Here is a 23,541-nt window from a genome sequence, read left to right as displayed (position 1 = left end):
TTTGAAGACTATGCAATAATATGGTAAAAAAATCTGCTAGTGATAATTGTCCAAGTCCCTGCCTTTGATCAATAAACATACCATACCTGGTGGGACCCACTTAGGTTTTCTGCTTTCAGCTGAAGGGCTGCGTATTTGTGGTGGTTTCCTAGTGGCCTCTGAAGAAAGAGAAACTTTTTTTGGTGAAGGCTGCAACTCTGACTTCATGGCAGCTGGAAGAGAGTCTCCTGAAGTCACTTCTTTAAAAAAAAAAAAAAAAAAGAGAGAGAGAGAGAGAGAGAGGAAGAGTAATGAGCACTAGGTGTTATATACAACTGATGAATCACTGAACTCTACCTCTGAAACTAAATTGAGTTTAAATAAAATAAAAATTTAAAAATATATACATAGAAAAAGTTTTTTATAGCAGAAGATTAAGTCTAGCATGTAGGTGTAAAAAGCATAAAATTACATAATCTTATAAAAATTAAAAAGGCAATATCATAAATTTGGAAAACTCTTATTATACACAAACATTTATTGAGAGCCCAAGAATAGCCCTCTTTTATGAGCATTTATAGGCTAGGCAGTGTGGTAAGCATACCACATACACTACCATTAACCCTTAGAGCAATTTGGATACAGATATTCCTATCCCCACTATTAGATAATGAACCAGAGAGGCTAAGCAATCTGCCTGTAGTCTGACAGATGATAAATACCTGAGCCGGGATTAGGAACCAGGTCTAACTCTAAAGTCTATACCTATAGCCATGACATAACAGAGTCTCATCAGTATGTGTCAGTGAGACAATATATTAGGCTCTAGTGTTGCAAAGAGTATAACTCATGGATCTCATTGCCAAGGAACTAGACTAGTAGAGTTCAGTCACCAGACTCTAGTAAAAAGGAGGAAAAGAGCAAAAAGATGTGTATAATGCAGTGTGATAAGAGATAAGACAGACTCTGTAGGTGTGCACAGTAGGAGGAAATCTGTGTATATATCTGCATAGCTCTACAAAGTCATAGGGAAGTTGTCTGAGGATAGTTTGAGCCAAATCAAGGCTGAAGAGTAAAGATGAGTTAGAGGGAAGTTTTCCAGGCAGGAGAACAACATATAAAGCTGGGGAATGCAGCAGGTTCCAGCACCAGAGCTACTGGCTCAGTATGGCTGGGGCAGAATGGGAAGCACAAGAAAGGTGAGACACAGGGTGCACATCACTGAGGTAGAGTTTTGCATACCAGTGAAGGAGTCAGGCGAGCCACATACTCATTTTTCTCGCTTGTGTATTGAATACATCTTTCTGATGGTACCATAAGGCAAGCAGATCATTAGGAGGCACTTAAGGTAATCTAGGGGAGAGGTGATAAGGGCCTGAACCAAGAGTGAGTGGAGGAAAGAACAGATTGGAGATCTTTTAGGAATTAGACTGGGGGGAGGCAAGGAGATAGAGACGAAGAAATAATCATGACTTCCAAATTCCTGTCACAAGCATGCTGTTTGATGGTGTCATTTACCCAGAGAATGAACACAAGAATGGAACTAGGTTTTGGTGTTCTGGAAGGATGTACTGGAAATGAAGGGTAGAGGAGAGGTGGAAGATAAATTCACTTTTAGGCAATGATTATTGTGACATACTTTAAAAATATCTAAATGCATACGAATATGAAAATTTTCACTATATATTCTTCTTAATGTTAACATCTATACTCTCTAGATCAGCACTGTCCAACAAAAGCTTTTCTGCTATGATAGAAATTTTGTGCTGTCCATGTGATAGCCACTAGCCACATGTTATTAAGCACTTGAAATGTGGTCAGCAAAACCACAGAATTGACTCTCAAAGTTTCTTTAACTTTAATTAAATCTAATATAGCTTCATGTGGCCAGCTATATTGGACATACTGGACAGTACAACTTTCAAAATTCTCAAAAAACTGTAATATGTGCCTGATGAAAAACTCTCCAAAGGTTTCCCAATACTTTATTAGTGGGTCTAGAGTTTTTCTAACTCGTAATGCCATTATTTAGCAGTTAAATTTTACTTCTAATGCTAATACTAAATTTCCTTAGGAAGTAACTTGCTCCAAGGTATATAGAAGACTTAAAATGATAAATTCCAACATGGAAACTGACATTTTTTTCTCTGAGTTTTTAGTGTGTCTTGGTGAGGAAGCAAACAAACATACATCCAAAAAATAAAATAAAATAAAATAAAACATATTCATACTGTTAATGACTTTTTCATATCAGTTTGTGGTAGGCAGAAGAATGGTTACAAAGACATTTAAATTCTACTTCCTAGGATATGTGCATGTCACCTTACATAGCAGAGGGACTTAGCAGATGTCACTGAGCTAAAATAAAGATCTGGACAATATGTTGAATTATCTGGATGGTCCAATGTATTCACAATGATCGTTGTAAGTCAAAGCGAGAAGCAGGAGAAAAAGAGAGAAACAGAGAGAGAGAATCAGTGACATGATGTGAGATAGTCCATGCCTTTGCTGATTTGAAGGTGGAAGTGGATCACTAGTCAAAGAGCACAGGTGGCCTCTAGATGCTACATCAGGCAGGAAAAGGAGGATTTCCCCAGAGCCTCCACAAAGGAATACAGTCCTACTAGTAGGTTGATTTTAGTGCAGTGAGAACCACTTTAAACTTTTAGCCTACAGAATAATAAGATAATAAATTTGTGGTTTTAAACTACTACATTTGTGGTAATTTGTTACAGCAGCAATCAGAAACTAATACACAGTTTATCTCTAAAACCCTTTGCACCTAAAATCTAATTTCTGAAAATTGGATGAATTTGTCAATTTAAAAAGACACTAATTAAAAACCTCATTAATTTAGAATACAGTGGAGGGAGGAATATGACTCAGCATTTAGTTGTCACATCTCAGTAAGTACTCAGCACCATGTTATTTAAGGTAACAGTAGCTCCTACCACAAATAAATGGAGTCTGAATAATGGAAATTTTAGTTTCAAACAACTAAGACATAAAAATATATATCAATAAGGAAAGAAAAATCAGGATAATGTAAGTCACATTTTATAATCATCTATTATATATTAGGAAATCAAGAATATTCTGCCTTCTTTTACATAACAAAGAGGTATTCCATGCTCAAGTTGTCACAAATTCCAAAAAAGCCCTAAATATGTGGCAGAAGGGTTCTCAAACCAAAGACTAAGTCAAACATCCAAAGACTAAGTCAAACATGAAAGCAAGAAATGAGAATAATGCAAACTTCCCTGTTCATTGCCTGGAAAATATGTGGTCCAGTGGCTGGAGTTTGGGCTCTAAATGTACAAACCCGGGTACAAATTCCAGGTCCTCACATAATTAGTGGTAAGGATTCTAAAAAATTATTTAACCTGAGCCTCAGTTTTCCCACTGTAAGATGCAGGTGATCATAGCTGTCTCAGAGTGTGGCTGTCAGTGCTACAGGAGGGTGATTCTAGTAAGAGCTACGTAGGCAGTGAGACTCAGAAATCTTGTCTGCTTTTCTCACTTCCCCATCACTCCCTTCCTTCTTTGTATCTTAACTAGAAATGAACATGAACACTGGCAAAACATTAACAAATACAAAGGCAGAGATGAAGAAAAACATTAAATAAACCAAATACATTTCCTTTATAAAATCAAGTGTTTTGGACTAAGCTTACCCCAAGTGTCACATTTGGATTTAGGTTTCTTCTCCTTCTTTTCAACTGGGGATTTTACCTTTACTTCTTTCTTTTTCATTTCTTTCACTTTATTTCTTCCCATAGTGAAGTCTTCGTCATCGTCTTCACTCTCACTAAAGTTGGAGTCATCCTCAGACTCTTCACCTAAAACAGAGGACTGCATACTTGATCTTTGCTCTAAACAGTGAGATTCCCATGTATACCTGAAATGAATATAACATTGTCTGCCAATTTACTTCAATTTTAAAACAAAGTGAGGTTTCTACTGCCTCGACTTTACAGCCTTTGCCCTAGATTCTCGTACAGCTTGTGCTGAGCCATGCCACCGCGGGACTGAGAGTGTGGTTGCCTGGTTGTGAATTGTGGCCCCTCTGTTTCTACTTTGTGTGACCACAGATGGGCCACTCATGTCACTGGGCTTAACTTTCCTACGTATAAAATGAGGATCATCACAAAACCTGACTCAGAGGGTTTTTGTGTAGATTAAATCAGTTAATATAGATAAAACGTTTAGAATAATATCTGGCAACAGCAAGCAAAACAGAATGTTTGCTCTTACTATTATCATCATAATTTCCCATCTTTACTTCCAATTTTTCCATTATAATTCAGTAACTTTTAAGAAGGATGGGAGGATATAATATTAGCAACTCCTTCAAAACAAGGACCTTGATGGTAATAATAACAGTATACCTTCTCTTCATCATATAAATTTCAACAGTCTAGAATAGAAACCCACTGGGAATTGAGAAGAGACTAGCCATACCACATCTTAACTGATAATCCTATACATGATTTAATGTGGGACACACCTCTCATTTCCCACAGGCTCTTCTCTGTACTGCATGGGATGATACAAGCCAGTCAGGTGATATGTTTAAGTAGCTACAGCTGCTCTGGAAATCAACATTTTTCACAGAGCTGAGACAAATAATCCTACAATTTATAAAGAACTAGAAAAAAATCACAAACAGCCAAAGGAATGTTGAAAAAGAAAACCAAAGCTGGTGGCATCACAATCTCAGACTTCAAGCTCTATTACAAAGCTGTAATCAAGACAGCATGGAACTGGCACAAAAACACACAGATCAATAATGGAACAGAACAGACAGCCCAGAAATAGACCCTCAACTCTATGGTCAACTAATCTTCGACAAAGCAGGAAAGAATATCCAATGGAAAAAAAGACAGTCTCTTCAATAAATGGTGCTGGGAAAATTGGACAGCTATATGCAGAAGAATGAAACTGGACCATTTTCTAACACCATACACAAAAATAAATTCAAAATGGATGAAAAACCTAAATGTGAGACAGGAATCCATCAAAATTCTATAAGAGAACACAGGCAGCTACCTCTTTGACTTTGGCCATAGCAACTTCTTGCTAGGCATATCTTCAAAGGCAAGGGAAACAAAAGCAAAAATGAACTACTGGGACTTCATCGACATAAAAAGCTTTTGCACAGCAAAAGAAACAGTCAACAAAACCAAAAGACAACCAATGTAATGGGAGAAGATATTTGCAAATGTCTTATCACACAAAGGGCCAGTATCCAAGATCTACAAAGAACTTATTAAACTCAACACCCAAAACCCAAATAATCCAGTCAAGAAATGGGCAGAAGACATAAACATACATTTCTCCAAAGAAGGCCTATACATGGCCAACAGACACATGAGAAAATCTTCCACATCACTCAGCATCAGGGAAATACAAATCAAAACCGCAATGAGATATTACCTCACACCAGTCAGAATGACTAAAATTAACAAGTCAGGAAACAACAAATGCAGTTTGTGGTGAAGTTAGTGAAGATGTGGAGAAAGGGGAACCCTCTTACACTGTTGGTGGGAATGCAAGCTAGTACAGCCACTCTGGAAACAGTATGAGGGTTCCTCAAAAAGTTGAAAATAGAGCCACCTTATGACCCAGCAATTGTACTACTAGGTATTAATCCAAAGGATACAAACATATCAATCTGGAAGGGTACCTGTGTCCCAGTGTTTATAGGAGCAGTGTCCACACTAGCCAAAATGTGGAAAGAGTCCAGATGTCCACTGACAGATGAATGGATAAAGAAGGTGTGGTTTATATATGTACAGTGGAATATTACTCAGCCATCAAAAATGAAATCTTACCATTTGCAACGATGTGAATGGAACTAGAGGGTATTATGCTAGAGAAATAAGTCAATCAGAGAAAGACAATTATGATATGATTTCACTTATATGTTGATTTCAAGAAAGAAAACAGAGGATCATAGGGGAAGGGAGGGAAAAATATGCCCACCATATAATATCTACCTATCTGTAGGAAATAATAAATTTTATATAAAAATATACATAAACATTTTCAAGCATATGCAACAATAGACAATAATAATAGACAATAAACCACCACTCAGACTCAATATTCAGCAATACTTCTCTACATTTGTTTTATCTCTCAGAGCAATATCCCCTCCCTTTTCCCATCAATGCCTTTACCTTGTTGAAGTAACCAAGTCAGTTGTCCTACAGAACTTCCAGCATTCTGGATTTATCTGTTTTATTTCTCATTGGTGTCATTTAGCTTATTCCGTGAGCTGAAATCTTCTCAAGACTTAAATTAGAATCAGGCTCACCTTATTATTTTTTGTAAGAATATACTTCATAAGTGATGCTCTGTACTTCATATTGTATCAGATCAGAAAGCACATAACATATGGTTGTCCTACTCTTAGCTGGCTCACTTGACACTAGTCCAAACTCTTAATGTGAAGGTCCTCATCAGCCTTCCATTGATGGTCTTTGCCTAAAGCAACAACATTATGATCGTCAAATTGTGATTTCCTTGTTCAATCTGTCTTTCCACACAAAAAACTTAAAAACAGATGAGAGCAATCAACCCACGTATTCACATTATGATTATTGGGTTATACAGAATTAGCCACATGATACCAGCAGACCACATGAATCCTAATATAAATAGTACTTTGTAAAATCAAATAACTATTTCTGGAGTTCCAAAAGGATCTGGTTCAGGGAGAGCAAGTAGTGGAGTTTCTCCAAAGTTTAAAAATGGAGACTCCAGGAGGACAAAACTTCCTAATGTATCCAACAGTTTTGATAGTGTAAATGTTTTGTTCTTGGCTTGAGAAGATAGTGGTTGGAGCTGGCAAAACTCTATTTATCAAATTTTTCTAAAGATGGGGCCCAAATGATCATTATCAGTCTACAAAGAAAGTAGTTTAAGTAATTTGGAGATAGGAAGCTGGAGCTCCCAGAATCCCAAGTCATTAGCATACCATATTGGCAAATATGGAAAGCCCCAACAATGGGGTTATAGTTTCTGTGAATGTTCGGATGTCCTTAAGAAAAGTCTTATGTCCTCTCCAATCTTCATTTTTCTTTCCCTACTGAAGGTCACAAATGATCCTTTTTCTTCTCATCTACGGTGAGTCACTATAGGGGAAAAATCCTGACATGTCACCTAAAGCAGAGCATCTTGCTCCAAAATAATTTCAGGTTGTCTCAAATGATACCAGTTACACATTCAAGTGCAATAAAAAACCACCTCTGAGGGGGCAGGAGAGTTGTCAGTTACTGCTCACGTAGGATGAAAGAAAAATAAACCAAGTACTGCTCCTTAAAGTATACTACACATGGAGAGGAACAGTTTTATCTTTCAATTTAAAGGTAAAGCAGGCTTGGCTGCAATAGCTTAAGGAAGCTTACATAGCCAGAACATAGTATAAGGCATTTGGATTCTTGGGTAAGGGACAGAAAAAGTTAGACAAGGAGAAAATGTTGTTTAAAATTTAGTTTGCATATCCACAGCATAGGATAGGGAGGACAGTCATCACCACAGCAAAGCTCCCTCTAACAGAAGGACTGCTTTTCAAGGTGGACCACATGACATTTCATAGGGAGAACAGCCATACTTGCAGTTTGGTGGAAACCATAATAATGTAACAAGGTTTGAAAAAAAACCAGCTCTCAAAGAGCTGGAGAAGTAGCAGTCATTTTAGTCCATAAAGATGCTAGAGAGGGGATACTTCTTAGAACCTAAGAATTTATACTACTACATAAACAATTAGCATTATTTTCTCCCAATGTCCTAACCAGTCTCATATCCAAGGATTCAGACATTCCATTTATTGACAAATCATTTTTACCACATACTGTCCTAGTTAAAATCATAACAACCAGGCAGCCCAGGTGGTTCCATGGTTTAGCGCTGCCTTGGGCCCAGGGCCTGATCCTGGAGACCCGGTCTCGAGTCCCATGTCGGGCTCCCTGCGTGGAGCCTGCTTCTCCCTCTGCCTGCATCTCTGCCTCTCTCTCTCTCTCTCTCTGTCTCTCATGAATAAATAAATTTTTTAAAAAATGATAACTCTATTATTAGAATTCACGATAAAATCACCATTTGACAGCAACATTTCTCCCCAAACAACTAACTTGTCTTGAAAGAAGTGAGAGTAACTTTCAGTTGGAACTATTTTTTGCCGTCCTCATACCCAGCATAACTTCAGAAGCACTCAGATTTCAATGAATGTTTTCTTTCCTATTTTTGGTGTTTTCTATATCCTAAATCACCATTCAACTATACAGAACTTGAAATTCAATCTATTCTTCTCTCAGAACTGGAGCCAAGCTAATTCCTTTTTCAAAATGATTTTAAAAATTTTAATTGCGGTAAAAAAAAAAACCACTAACATAAAATTTACTATCTTAATTCTTTTTAAGTGTAGAGTTCAGAGTGTTGAATATATTCACATTGTTGTACAACAGGTCTCCGGAACTTTTCTGTCTTGGAAAACCAAAACTGTACCCAATAAACAACTCCCATTCTTGCCTCTCCCCAGTTTCTGCTCACCACCGTCCTACTTTGTTTTTGAATTGGACTATTTTAAAAACATCTTCTAAGTGGAATCACACAGTATTCATCTTTTGTGACTGGCTAATTTCACTTAGCATAAAGTCCTTAAGGTCCATCCAACTTGTAGCACATGACAGGATTTCCTTGCTTTTTAAGGCTGAATATTTCACTGTATGTGTAGATCACATGGTGTTTATCCATTAATCCACTGATGGGCATTTGGGTTGCTTCCACCTCTTGGCTATTGTGAAGAATGCTGCTATAAATATGGATGTGCAAATATCTGAGATCCTGCTTTCGATTCTTTTGGATATGTACCCAGAAGTGGGATGGCTAGATCATATACTTCTATTTTTTAATTTTTTGAGGAAATGCTGTCCTATTTTCCACAGCAGAAATTCCACAACCAGAGCACAAGGGTTCTAATTTCTCTACGTCCTCAACAACACTTGTTATTTTCTGGGTTTTGACATCCTAATGGGTGTAAGATGACAGCTCATTGTGATTTTGATTTGTAGTTCCCTAATGAAACTGATATGTTTTTTGGTCATTTGTGTATTACCTTTAGAGATTTTAACAATTTACTTTTAAAGGCACAAAGGCAACTTTAAAATCACTATCCAGGCACGATGGCAGAAAAGTAGGGTCCCCAAGTCACCTGCCCCCACCAACTTACCTAGATAACTTTCAAATTATCCTGAAAACCTACGAATTTGGCCTGAGATTTAAAGAGAGAACAGCTGGAATGTTACAGTGAGAAGATTTCGGGATTCTATCAAGGTAGGAAGATTGAAAAAAATAAATAAATAAATAAGCATCCTGTTGGGGAGAGGCCCCTGCGAGGAGCCAGGCTAAGGCCTGCCAGCGAGAGCCTCTGGGAGAGGAAAGCCCAGTCCCAGAGAAGCAGGAACTTTAACAAACTTCCCAGATGAAAGGCATTCCCAGGGAACTTGGGCAGGACCCAGGAGAGGCAGTGGAGCCCCCAGGTTCCCTGAGTCACTAACAGAGGAACTGCGCCCTGGGGAGAGCACGCCACACACCGCGGGCCAAGCTCCCTAAAAGGTTAGAGCGCATGCCTGGTGGGACCCCGGGAGCATCTCAGGCTGTGGCTCCACACGGAGGGGACTGCGCGGCCCCAGGAGTGCGATTCTAGCAGCACAGGCTCCGGAGCCCAAGGCGCCAGAGGACACAGCCCAGGACCTGGTGCTCCCCTTGGGACAGGCAGAGGCCGGGGAACACACGACAGCGAGGATGCTCCTGCTACCAGGCGCCCAGGAGCTGTGCAGGTCAGCAACCCCCCACCCCGCCCCAGCATCCAGGCCAGTGCGGACTGGGAGACTGCGGTAGTTACTGCTGGAGCTGACTCCAGGGCTGGAGAGCTGGCTGCTGCCACTGTTGTTGTTCCACCTGGTGTCACCCTGTGCCTGGGTCTGAGCAGGGCCACAAGGGAGCAGGGGCCTCACAGGATAAACAGCTCCCACTGAGCCGTGCACATGGCAGGGGCGGGGCAGCTCCCACAGGTGCACACACACGTGAGAATCAGCACAGCAGGCTCCTCCCCCAGAACCAGCTGGGAGGGCAGCCGAAGAACAAGTTCTTAACCAAGCAGCGCTGGAAAGCTCCAGGGGAAGTTGAGGGACTTACAGTATATAGAATCAGAAGATACACCTCCTTGGTTTTTTTGTTTGTCCCCCCCCCCCCTTTTTCCCCCTTATTTCCTTCTTTTCAGTACAACTTGTTTTTAGCCACTCTGCACTGAGCAAAATGACTACGAGGAAGAACTCACCACAAAAGAAAGAATCAGAAACAGTACTCTCTACCAGAGTTACAGAATATGGATTACAATTCGATGTCAGAAAGCCAATTCAGAAGCACAGTTATAAAGCTACTGGTGGCTCTGGAAAAAAGGCATAAAGGAATCAAAAGACTTCATGACTGCAGAATTTAGATCTAATCAGACCAAAATTAAAAATCAATTAAATGGGATGCAATCCAAACTGGAGGTCCTAACGACGAGGGTTAATGAGGTAGAAGAAAGAGTAAGTGACATAGAAGACAAGTTGATGGCAAGGAAGGAAGCTGAGGAAAAAAGAGAAAAACAAGTAAAAGATCATGACGAAAGGTTAAGGGAAATAAATGACAGCCTCAGAAGGAAAAATCTATGTTTAATTGGGGTTCCAGAGGGCGCCAAAAAGGACAGGGAACCAGAAAGTGTATTTGAAAAAATCATAGCTGAGAACTTCCCTAACCTGGGGAAGGAAACGGGCATTCAGATCCAGGAGATAGAGAGATCCCCCCCTAATATTAATAAACACCATTCAATACCCCAACATTTAATAGTGAAACTTACATATTCCAAAGATAAAGAGAAGATCCTTAAAGCAGCAAGAGACAAGAAATCCCTAACCTGTATGGGGAGAAATATTAGATTAACAGCAGACCTCTCCACAGAGACCTGGCAGGCCAGAAAGGACTGGCATGGTAAATTCAGGGTCCTAAATGAGAAGAACATGCAGCCAAGAATACTCTATCCAGCAAGGCTCTCATTCAGAATGGAAGGAGAGATAAAGAGCTTCCAAGATAGGCAGAGACTGAAAGAATATGTGACCACCAAAGCAGCTCTGCAAGAAATATTAAGAGAGACTCTGTAAAAGAATGAGGAAATCCAAAGAAACAATCCACAAAAACAGGGACTGAATAGGTATCATGATGACACTAAATTCATATCTTTCAATAGTAACTCTGAATGAGAATGGGCTTAATGATCCCATCAAAAGATGCAGGGTTTCAGACTGGATAAAAAAGCAAGACTCATCTATTTGCTGTCTACAAGAGACTCATTTTAGACCTAAGGACACCTCCAGCCTGAAAATGAAAAGTTGGAGAACCATTTACTATTCAAATGGTCCTCAAAAGAAAACTGGGGTAGCAATCGTCATATCAGATAAATTCAAGTTTATCCCAAAGACTGTAGTAAGAGATGAAGATGGACACTATATCATACTGAAAGGATCTATCCAACAAGCAGACCTAACAATCATGAATATTTATGCCCCGAATGTGGGAGCTGCCAAGTATATCAATCAATTAATAACCAAAGTAAAGACATACTTAGATAATAATAAACTAATACTGGGAGACTTGAACACAGCACTTTCTGTAATTGACAGATATTCGAAGCACAACCTCTCCGAAGAAACAAGAAATGATACTCTGGACAAAACGGATTTGACAGATATTTACAGAACTTTACATCCAAACGCAACTGAATACACAATCTTCTCAGGTGCACATGGAACTTTCTCCAGAATAGACCACAAATCAGGTCTTAACTGATACCAAAAGATTGGGATTGTGCCCTGCATATTTTCAGACCATAATACTTTGAAGCTAGAACTAAATCACAAGAAGAAGTGCAAAAGAAATTCAAACACATGGAGGTTAAAGACCATCCTGCTAAAAGATGAAAAAGGGTCAATCAAGAAATTCAAGAAGAATTAAAAAGATTCATGGAAACTAATGAGAATGAAGATACAACAATTCAAAATCTTTCAGATACAGCAAAAGCAGTCCTAAGAGGGAAATACATCGCAATACAAGCATTCCTCAAAAAACTGGAAAGAACTCAAATACAAAAGCTAACCTTGCACCTAAAGGAGCTGGAGAAAAAACAGCAAATAGATCCTACACCCAGCAGAAGAACAGAGTTAATATTCAAGCAATAAATAAATAAATAAATAAATAAATAAATAAATAAATAAATAAATATTCGAGCAGAACTCAATGAAATAGAGACCAGAAGAACGGTGAAACAGATCAACAAAACCAGGAGTTGGTTCTTTGAAAGAATTAATAAGAAAGACAAATAATTAGCAGGCCCTATAAAAACATAAGAGAAAAGACCCAAATTAATAAAATCACGAATGAAAAAAGAAAGATCACCACCAAAACCAAGGCAATACAAACAATTTTAAAAACTTATTATGAGCAGCTATACGCCAATAAATTAGGCAATCTAGAAGAAATGGATGCATTGCTGGAAAACCACATGTTACCAAAACTGGAACAGGAAGAAATAGAAAACCTGAACAGACCAATCAATAACCAGAGGGGAAATTGAAGCAGTCATCAAAAACTTCCCAAGAGGGGATCCCTGGGTGGCTCAGCGGTTTAGTGCCTGCCTTTGGCCCAGGGTGCGATCCTGGAGTCCCAGAACCGAGTACCGCATCGGGCTCCCAGCACGGAGCCTGCTTCTCCCTCTGCCTGTGTCTCTGCCTCTCTTTCTCTCTGTGTGTCTATCATGAATAAATAAATAAAATCTTAAAAAAAAAAAAAAAAAAACTTCCTAAGACACAAAAGTCCAGGGCCAGATGGCTTCCCAGGGGATTTCTATCAAGCGTTTAAAGAAGAAACAATACCTATTCTACTAAAGCTGTTTCAAAAGAATAGAAAGAGATGGAATACTTCCAAACTCGTTCTATGAGACCAGCATCACCTTAATTCCAAAACCAGACAAAGATCCCACAAAAAAGGAGAATTATAGACCAATATCCCTGAGGAACACAGATGCAAAAATTCTCAACAAGATACTAGCCAATAGGATCCAACAACACATTAAGAAGACTATTCACCATGACCAAGTGGGATTTATCCCCGAGATGCAAGGTTGGTTCAACACTTGTAAAGCAATCAATGCGATAGATCATAGCAACAAGAGAAAAAACAAGAACCATATGATCCTCTCAATAGATGCAGAGAAAGCATTTGGCAAAAAACAGCATCCATTCCTGATCAAAACTCTTCAGAGTTAAGGGTAGAGGGAACATTCCTCAGCATCTTACAAGCCATCTACGAAAAGCCCACAGCAAATATCATTCTCAATGGGGAAACACTGGGAGCCTTTCCCCTAAGATCGGGAGCATGACAGGGATGTCCACTCTCACCACTGCTATTCAGCATAGTACTGTAAGTCCTAGCCTCAGCAATCAGACAAAAAAAAAAAAAAAAAAAAAGGCATTCAAATTGGCAAAGAGAAGTCAAACTCTCCCTCTTCCCAGATGACATGATACTGTCCATAGAAAACCCAATAGACTCCACCCCAAGATTGCTAGAACTCATACAGCAGTTCGGCAGTGTGGTAGGATACAAAATCAATGCCCAGAAATCAGTGGCATTTCTATACACTAACAATGAGACTGAAGAAAGAGAAATTAAGGAGTCAATCCCATTTACAATTGCACCCAAAAGCATAAGATACCTAGGAATAAACCCAACCAAAGAGATAAAGAATCAATACCCTAAAAACTACAGAAAACTTCTGGAAGAAATTGAGTAAGACACAAAGAGTTAGAAAAATATTCCATGCTCATGGACTCGAAGAATTAATATAGTGAAAATGTTTATGCTACCCAGGGCAATTTACACGTTTAATGCAATCTCTATCAAAATACCATGGACTTTCTTCAGAGAGCTGGAACAAATCATCTTAAGATTTGTGTGGAATCAGAAAAGACCCCGAATAGCCAGGGGAATATTGAAAAAGAAAACCAGAGTTGGGGGCATCACAATGCCAGATTTCAGGTTGTATTACAAAGCTGTGGTCATCAAGACAGAGTGGTACTGGCACAAAAACAGACACATAGATCAATGGAACAGAATAGAGAATCCAGAAGTGGACTCTCAACTCTTAGAGAATCCAGAAGTGGTCTCTCAACTCTATGGTCAACTAATATTCGACAAACCAGGAAAAACAATCCACTGGAAAAAAGACAGTCTTCAATAAACGGTGCTGGGAAAATTGGACATCCACATGCAGAATTATGAAACCTGGCCATTCTCTTACAACATACACAAAGATAAACTCAAAATGGATGAAAGATCTAAATGTGAGACAAGAATCCATCAGAATCCTAGAGAAGAACACAGGCAACACCCTTTTTGAACTCAGCCACAGTAACTTCTTGCAAGATACATCCATGAAGGCAAGGGAAACTAAAGCAAAAATGAATTATTGGGACTTAATCAAGATAAAAAGCTTCTGCACAGCAAAAGAAACAGTCAACAAAACTAACAGACAACCTACAGAATGGGAGAAGATATTTGCAAGTGACCTAGCAGATAAAGGGCTAGTATCCAAGATCTATAAAGAACTTATTAAACTCAACACCAAAGAAACAAACAATCCAATCATGAAATGGGTAAAAGACATGAAGAGAAATCTCACAGAGGAAGACATAGACATGGCCAACATGCACATGAGAAAATGCTCTGCATCACTTGCCATCAAGGAAATACAAATCAAAACCACAATGAGATACCACCTCACACCAGTGAGAATGGGAAAAGTGAACACAACAGGAAACAAGTGTTGGAAAGGATGTGGATAAAGGGGAACCCTCTTGTACTGTTGGTGGGAACGTGAACTGATGCAACCACTCCGGAAAACTGTGGAGGTTCCTCAAGGAGTTAAAAATAGAGCTACTCCAGGACCCAGCAATTGCACTGCTGGGGATTTACCCCAAAGATACACATGTAGTGAAACGCCAGTACACCTGCACCAATGTCATAGCAGCAATGTCACAATAGCCAATCTGTGGAAGGAGCCTCGGTGTCCATTGACAGATGAATGGATAAAGAAGATGTAGTCTGTAAATACAATGGAATATTACTCAGCCATCAGAAAGGATGAACATCCACCATTTCGTTCGACATGGATGGAACTGGAGGGTATTATGCTGATTGAAATAAGTCAATCGGAGAAGGGCAATCATAATATGGTCTCACTCATATAGGGAATATAAGAAATAGTGAAAGGGATTATAGGGGAAAGGAGAGAAAATGAGTGGGAAAAATCAGAGAGGGTGACAAAACATGAGTTTCCTAACTCTGCGAAATGAGCAAGGGATAGTGGAAGGGGAGGTGGGGGAGGGGGATGGGGTGACTGGGTGATGGGCACTGAGGGGGCACTTGATGAGATGAGCACTGGGTGTTATGCTATATGTTGGCAAATCGAACTTCAATAAAAAATAAAAATTAAAAAATAAAAGAGATAAAAAATTTAAAAGTAAACCCAACAAACAAAGCAAGTGATTTCATTTCCACATAGAAAACAAACATGTTAGCCATGTTTGTTAAAGACAAATTAATTTCATTGGCATGATAAGTAGGCTTGCAATTTATAACTTTAAAATTACAGATTTTTCTGACAAGCATGCATCAGATAGTGATAAGGAAATCATAGCAGAAATGCTCTGATCATCATCCATGAAAAAACAAACTGACAAGGGGTTATTTTTATTATTTTGGGCTTTTTTGGATTAAGGACCCTTAAGCTGGGAAGCAACTCGGTCCATGCTCTACTATACTACTTCAGGGCTTTTTCTTTCACTGGCTTCTACCTTCTAGTGCTCCACTTATGTCAGAGTTTCTCCAGATAGGAAGATCTCTACCTGCTTTGGCACGATGTGGGTCATATAAAAGGGCAGGTATTGGTTCAAAAGACAGATTTCTGGGCTCTACCCTGCATTTCCCTTTTTCATAGCTCTTCTATGATGACACTGGACACATCCTACATTTCATTATTGTCTATCCCTTCACTTGAATTTAAGCTCCTTAAGGGAGCCCTGGTTTCTGTGTCATTGTTGTTCACTGCTGTATTTCTAGCATCTAGAATATAATGCATACAACAGATACTCAAATATTTACAGAATGGTGGCGAACAAATCCATCTGTCAACAGCATGTTAAAATCTATCAAGCTATATGTCTGATTTGGCACAAACTTATGAATTTATTCATTTTAAGTTTTAACTAATATATTATGATGCTCTGTCAAGGTCACTATGCTTCCCATGTCCCCTAATTTCTGAATAAGTCTGAAAACATGTCACAATAAAATACAGGTTTCCTATCACTTCAACCCCAAAATATGTCATGAATTTCTACTACCTACAAAAAAAAGTGTACACTGCTCAGAATGGGTCTGAGACCCTCCTTGATCTTGTGCCAACCTGCCTCTTTCACCTCTTCTATAACATTCTCTCCTGTGGGCTCAGTGACCTCTTATACATGTGCTTGTCTATTCCACTGTTTACACCTTTCTGTCAGTCAGGAATGCAATTTTACCCTGCTATTTTGCCTAAATGCTATTCATTTTTCAAGGCACGGCCGAAAGGTTACTTCTACATAAAGCTTTTTTCCCAAAGGCAGAGCTGAATTTAACTGTCCTCCGTGTTCCTCAAGTTTGCATACACCAAACAGTTAGCACAGTGCTTCACATACATTAATGGTCTCTAAGAACTTTTTACTGAATTTCCATAGGTTTAGTTTTGAAGTAGGACAGAACTCACCAGTTGCCAAGTCTGGTTTGGAGTCATTAGCACTATGGCCATCACTGCCTTCCAGAAGAATCTTCCTCTGTTGTACCACAGCTTTTGATGCTGCTTTTCTTTTCCCTTCAACACCATGAAAATCATCTTCCTCAGTGATCTTGTCCAAATCTTCAGGGGAGGCATAAAAACCAATGGAAAACTTTTTGTGACAGGTAATACTTAAAGAACTGCAGAGCAGGCTTCTATCACATCTGTTGTTTTTATTTGCCCTGCCTCGTCCCTCCGTGGCTTCTGAGAGACCACACAGTCCAATGTGGGTCAATCATAATACCCCAGTCTCCTGACAAGACAGCCCAACTGAGGAGTCTTGCCCCAAGAAATTGTAAAACTGGAGCTGGGAAGATGAAGCCCCTCTTTTTCAGTGGTCAACAGCTATTGACTAGAAGCCATGGGTAGTCATGACCTTCCCCCTGGAAAGAAGAGGAAAACAGGTCTGCAGTAAAAGGGAAGAAAGCTAAAACACAAAGAAACAAAGGAGAAGAGGTGAAGGGAACCTTAACAAATTTAAATATCTTGGTTCTAGCTAGCGTCAGGTTTTTTTTTTTTTAATTTTAATTCAATTAGCCAACATACAATATATCATTAGTTTCAGAGGTAGAATTCAGTGATTTATCAGTTGTATATAACACCCAGTGCTCATCATATTCTGTGCCCTCCATAATGCCCATCACCTAGTTACCCCATCCCCCAACCACCTCCCCTTCAGCAACCCTCAGTTTGTTTCCTAGAGTTCAGAGTCTCTCATGGTTTGTCTTCCTCTCTGATTTCTTCCCATTCAATTTTCTCCCCCTTTCCCAATGAGTCTCTTCAGGGTCAGGTATTTAAATAAAAGTTAGGAAAACAGCACTGTCAATAGAAAAAGTAAATTTCTTTTAAAGATTTGATTTATTTATTCATGAGAGATACAGAGAGAGAAAGAGAGGCACAGGCATAGGCAGAGGGAGAAGCAGGCTCCCTGCAGGGAGCCTGATGTGGGGACTTGATCCCAGGACCCTGGGATCACACCCTGAGCCAAAGGCAGATGCTCAACCACTGAGCTACCCAGGCATCCCAGAAAAAGTAAGTATTATTACTAATATCAAAACTTACCTAAATAATCACTGGCTACACTGCAATTAGAGATATGGGGAGCCTTATTCATTGTCCCAGTTTCACTGCTGCCACATTTCTCAGTGCCTAAAGAAAGGAAGAGGACAAAAAGTACAGATGCATCTTAATCAGCCAATGAGCAGAAATAGGAAAATTGGTGCTCAAATGTAAAGGCATACAGACACAGATAAATGATGCAAACTTATAACACAATGATTTACCTTGGAAAGGATATGGTTAAGAGTTTGGGCTCTGAAATCAGACTGAGACTTCAGCTGAAACATTGGCTATATGACCATTGGAAAGTTACTTATCCCCTCTAAGACTTAATGTCCTCATCAATAATACAGAAATAATAAATAGTGTGTGGATTAATTGGGTTTATTGTGGGGGATTAAATGTCAACCACATGTAGGAATTGCTTATTGCCCAGCACACAGGAAACAGTCAATAAATATTAACTGTCATTTCTGTGTAGGCAGATACACACTCTTACTAACAAAGCCTCTTCAATCATTATAATAACCTTAAAATGATCTAAAGTATTTCAAGAGGACTTTTAGTCACAATAATTGGTACTATTAAATCTCATTACTATAAAGTACATTCATCTATGAAAAGTGATATTTCCAAGGAAATTCTGCTATGTATTTTACCATCCCTTAAAAGAGAAAGATGGATTTCATTTCTCCTCAATTTTTGGATATAAAACAATTGTTTTTATGTTTCCTTGATTTCCCAATTACTAAATGGCTCCCTAATCAAGTCTCATTCATTTCCAAAAAGAAGGCAATACTGACTTAAACATCTATACCCCTAAATAAGCTAATGAGCTAAAAATTATCCTCCATCATAAGTTAAGTCCTTTTGAAACTGTTTTGTTTCATCAAAAAGGTATTTTAACAGTTTCAGTATCTTTTCCAGGAATAATGATTTCTGCCTCTGCCATCTGCTGCACAGGTGGCAGACAAATCAAAGGAGAAAAACCCAGAGAAGTCCAGAAGTCACACATCTCTTACTTCCACTGAGATGGCTAACCAAACTAGAATCTTTAACTCCTATAAATAATAAAAATTACCATCAACAGGTCATGTTTAACTGATTCGAATTTTGAGAGAAAATAGTTGGATTGTTATGATTGTATAGATAAATTCATTTGATCAAGAGATTAAATCCCCACTATACACAAAAATCCAAGCTCATAGTCCATGACCACAAGTTTAAAGTGTTAAGCAGAGATGTGTGTGTGTGTGTGTGTGTGTGTGTGTATGAGATTTATGCAGCAGAATAAGCAACTGAATCTAATTGTGCCCTCTGCAAAGTATTCCATTTGTTATCCAAAGTTTTAAAATTTTATTCTTTTCCTCTGTAAAGACTCACCCAGAGAAATGATTATGAAAACAATAAGGACATAAAGATAAATACATGGAAAATAAAATTACTTTTATCTTGAGCCTCTTCCACATCAATGGTGACTGTTGGAAGTTCCTTCACTGATAAAGCTAGTGCGACTTCTAAGTCTCGCTGGTAGAGCTTGTCATCTAAAGCCATCCTGAGGTAAACACACAAATAAAAATGAGTTTTTAAAAATGCCAATCTCGACCAAATAGCAAATAGTGATTTTCCTGAATTACTATTTAAGAGCTGCTAACCTCACAAAAATGCTTTTAAATTGTAATCATGATCATAATTGACTTTAATGACAACACTGCTAAATATGTAGTAATGTCATGTTGCATTTAGCATAAGAGATTTAAAAGAGAAGCAGCAAGTGCCATTGTAAAAACTGTTCCCTTTCTGTGTAATGCCAATCCTCACTACCAATTCCAAGCACCTGCTCAACCTATTATAAAGGCTTGGCTCAAAAATCCACTTAGGAATCTTCCCCGAACTCACTTATACCTCCTTAGACAAGTATTATAGCTCTTCTACTAAAATGGCTTTTAACAAATCTGTTCCTCCTCATCTTGACTTTAACAAATTTGTCACCAGGTACTTACTGTGTATGTGACACAACATTGGATAGAATACTAAAAGTACCCTCAAGGTGTCTGCAATTAATGAATGTAGGGAAATAAGACACGCGAATAATTATCCTACACATGTAGATTATTATGTTTCATATTGCAGTGGTCAAAAGCACTATGGTACTTGAGAAAAGAAATCAAAGATTAAAAAGAAAAAGGTTACATAAAGGATAAAATATTGAGATGCATCTTTCAAGATTTATTATTTTTTAAAAAACAGAAGTTCTATTGAGATATAATTCATATAGCATAAAACTCACCCTTTTAAAGCTACAATTCAGCAGTCTTTAGTATATTTAGAGTTGAGAAATCATCACTGCTATCTAACTTCAGAGTATTTTCATCACCCCAAAAAGAAACCCTATATCCATTAGCAGTCACGCCCTGCTTCCCCCTTCCAACACCTGGAAACCACTAATCTACTTTCTATGGACTCACCTATTCTAGACATTTCATATTAGTGGAATCATACACATGGCCTTTTATGTTTGGCTGCTTTTGCTCAGCATGTTTTCAAGGTTCATCCATCTTGTAGCATATATCATCAGTACTTCTTTTCATTGCTGAAAATATTCCAGCATATAGACAGACATTTTATTTATTCCTATTCACCAGTGGATGGATATTTAGGATGCTTCCATTTTTTGGCTATTATGAATAATGCTGTGAACCTTCATGTCCAAGTTTTTCTGTGGGTATATGTTTTCATTTCTCCTGGATATATAATAGGCTGGGTCATGAATAATTCAGTGTTTAACATTTTGAGAACTGCTAACTCTGCTTTCCAATGTGGCTGCACCATTTTACATTCCCAGCAACAATGTATGAGAGTTCCAATTTCTCCATTTCCTCTTTACACTAGTTATTGTCTGTCTTTTAGATTATGGCCATCCCAATGGGTGTGAAGTACCATCTTACCATGATTTTGATTTGTACTTCCCTGATGGCTAAGGATGACAAGCATTTTTTATGTGCTTATTAGCCATTTGTAGATCTTCTCTGGAGAAATGTCTACTCAAATCCTTTGCCCATTTTGTAAATTGGGTTATTAGTCTTTTTATTGTTGAGCTGTAAGAGTTCTTTATATATTCTGAATACAAATCCCTCATTAATTATATGATTGGCAAATATTCTCTCCCATCTGTAGGTTATTTTTTTCACTGTGTTTGAAATGTCGAATAAGAAGCTCAAAAACAAAAATGAAAATAAGAGAAAAAGGTAAAGAGCAGAACACAGGGTAAATCGCTCTAGGTTAATGAACTTTTCTAATACCCGCAGCATATCATATCATGCTGAACCATATCATGCCCCATGTTCCATTTGTTAATACTCCCCATCTGCCCATCTCCTCTCCATAATACAGGTTTGGGGCCACTTGGGACTTCCTTCCCTTCCTTCCCTCATTCTCTCTTCTCTCTTGGTACTAACTAATGGAAATCCAGGATATGTCTACAAACTATAGGACCCACTCAGTGCTGGACAAGTCTCAACAATATAAAGAGGAAGTATCTTTTATCTGCATAAAAATTCATGGGTTTTAATTTTTATAAAACTATCCTTAGAAATGTGATTTTTAAAAAGTGGTCTTATAAGATTTGAGGACTTCAAGACAGGTACAGATTCCTATAAAATTAAGCTGTAACTCCTAAACTTTGTAATTATGATTATCTTACGATTGTCTTAATACTGAAATGATTATTTCCTTACATGTTTGTGAATTTTTTTAAGGCAGGAAGTCAGAAGGGGATTAATAATGGTACATTCCTATTCTTCTACATGCACTAAATAAATAATACCTATGACTCTGCTCAAGTAATAATTTAAGCCAAGAGTTTGAATCTGTCTCTCTTAAATTAACATATCTACTGTATATTTACTGTATGTCTTACCTCTCACCTTTTTTTAGGAGTTTTCTCTTGTGCTGGGATATCTTCCTTCTGGAGATTCTTCAGTTTAGGTTTCCTTGTTTCTAGTTTTAGCTCCTTTGGTGTTGTTCGGGGTTTCTTATTTAAAGGTGCAGTTGCAGAAACAAAGTCATCTATTTATATGTGAATCAAAAATAAAAGGATATATGAAATTGCTTTTCCTAAGTAAGAAATAAATAAAAACATTTTCTGAGCAGTTGAAATTCATTACAGTATGTGTTCAAGTTTTAAACATTAAGAAAATTGTTTAACACCACAATGTAAAAAATGTTGGCATATTGTTTGTATTATTTCCGCTCATGCTTTTCAACTTTGTTTTAGTGGCTTTTATTTATTAAACTATCAAGTCTAGTAAAGACAATTCACTAAAAAACTAATACAGTTCCATTGACATCTAACACAAAACTGCTGCTGTAGCTTTGACACTCATGCATGACACATGTGTACATAATTTCCAGGCACATGTAATCTTAATTGCAGCATCAGTATTCATTAATACATGTTGTCTTTTTCAAGCTTTCTCATATAGGAATATGATAACCTGTGCCTTGCCCCACACCTCCACTTCATAATGTCTAGAACACAATTGGCAATTTATAAAAATCTGCTGACCTACTGATGACAGTAATAAAAAGCTACAAGTTTGAGTCAATATTTGTCCCAAATCTTAGACGCACTTATGGTTGAGTCCAGTGCAAGAATTAGGTTCCTTGTACCTCAGATAACTAAACATTTAACTCACAGAAAGCTCTGGTGGTCTGAGAAATACAAAACCTACATTAAAACATAATGGAGGGGCACCGGGGTGGATCAGTGGTTGTGTGTCTGCCTTTGGCTAAGGTCATGATCCCACGGTCCTGGGATCAAGTCCTACATCAGGCCCCCCACTTCTCCCTCTGCCTATGCCTGTGCCTCTCTGTATCTCTCATGAGTAAATAAAATCTTTAAATATATATTTTTTTAACTAAATGTTTCTCACACTTTCTGACCAAAGTTCCCTAATAGCAGAGACAAAAAAAAAAAAAAATACATAACCCAATAGAGTATACCTTTCTTCAAGGTCTTGCTTTTTTTTCTTCCAAGTTTTTGTTTAAATTCCTATTAGATGAGGGAGGGGCAAGATGGTGGAAGCGTAGGGGTCCTCAACTCACTTGGCCTCACAAACTTACCCAGATAACTTTCAAAACATCCTAAACACCTATGAATTCAACCTGAACAGCTGAAATGCTACAGAGAGAAAAGTCTTTGCTTCTAACAAGGTACGAAGGCAAAAGTAAAAATAAAAAAGAATTAACTGGGGGAGGGGAACTGCAAGTAGCCAGGCTAAAGCAGAGAGGCAAAAGCCTTCAGGGCAGGAAAGCCCAGCCCTGGAGAAGTAGAAACTTTAAAAATCCCCGCCGCCAGAGTTTTTTCCCTGATGGAAAAGTGCTTAGGAGGGAAATCGTGCTGAACTGCAGGAGACGCAGTGAAGCCTCAAGACTCCCAGAGTCACTATAAGAGGAGGGGCACCCGGGGGAAAGCTCACTGCAAAGCGCAGTCCAATATCTGTAAAGGGCTGGAGTGCCGCCAGCTTCTG

General features: G+C 38.4%; 1 protein-coding gene across 1 annotated transcript in view; it reads right to left on the bottom strand.

The window, feature by feature from the left end:
- Window positions 1-23,541, bottom strand: part of RAD51AP1 (RAD51 associated protein 1) — a 37,506-nt gene that overhangs the window by 3,461 nt on the left and 10,504 nt on the right. The window contains exons 3-8 of the mRNA XM_041735391.1: window positions 21,937-22,078; window positions 19,456-19,565; window positions 18,014-18,100; window positions 16,883-17,032; window positions 3,654-3,818; window positions 87-239 (exon numbers count right to left, since the gene is read on the bottom strand). Of these exons, the coding sequence (XP_041591325.1) occupies window positions 87-239; window positions 3,654-3,818; window positions 16,883-17,032; window positions 18,014-18,100; window positions 19,456-19,565; window positions 21,937-22,078 (807 nt within the window). The remainder of the gene's footprint in view (window positions 1-86; window positions 240-3,653; window positions 3,819-16,882; window positions 17,033-18,013; window positions 18,101-19,455; window positions 19,566-21,936; window positions 22,079-23,541) is intronic.

This window comes from Vulpes lagopus, chromosome 21 (genome assembly GCF_018345385.1).
Source record: "Vulpes lagopus strain Blue_001 chromosome 21, ASM1834538v1, whole genome shotgun sequence".
NCBI lineage: Eukaryota > Metazoa > Chordata > Mammalia > Carnivora > Canidae > Vulpes > Vulpes lagopus.
The sequence above is the reverse complement of the archived record's forward strand: the minus strand, read 5'-3'. Positions and strand labels throughout refer to the sequence as shown.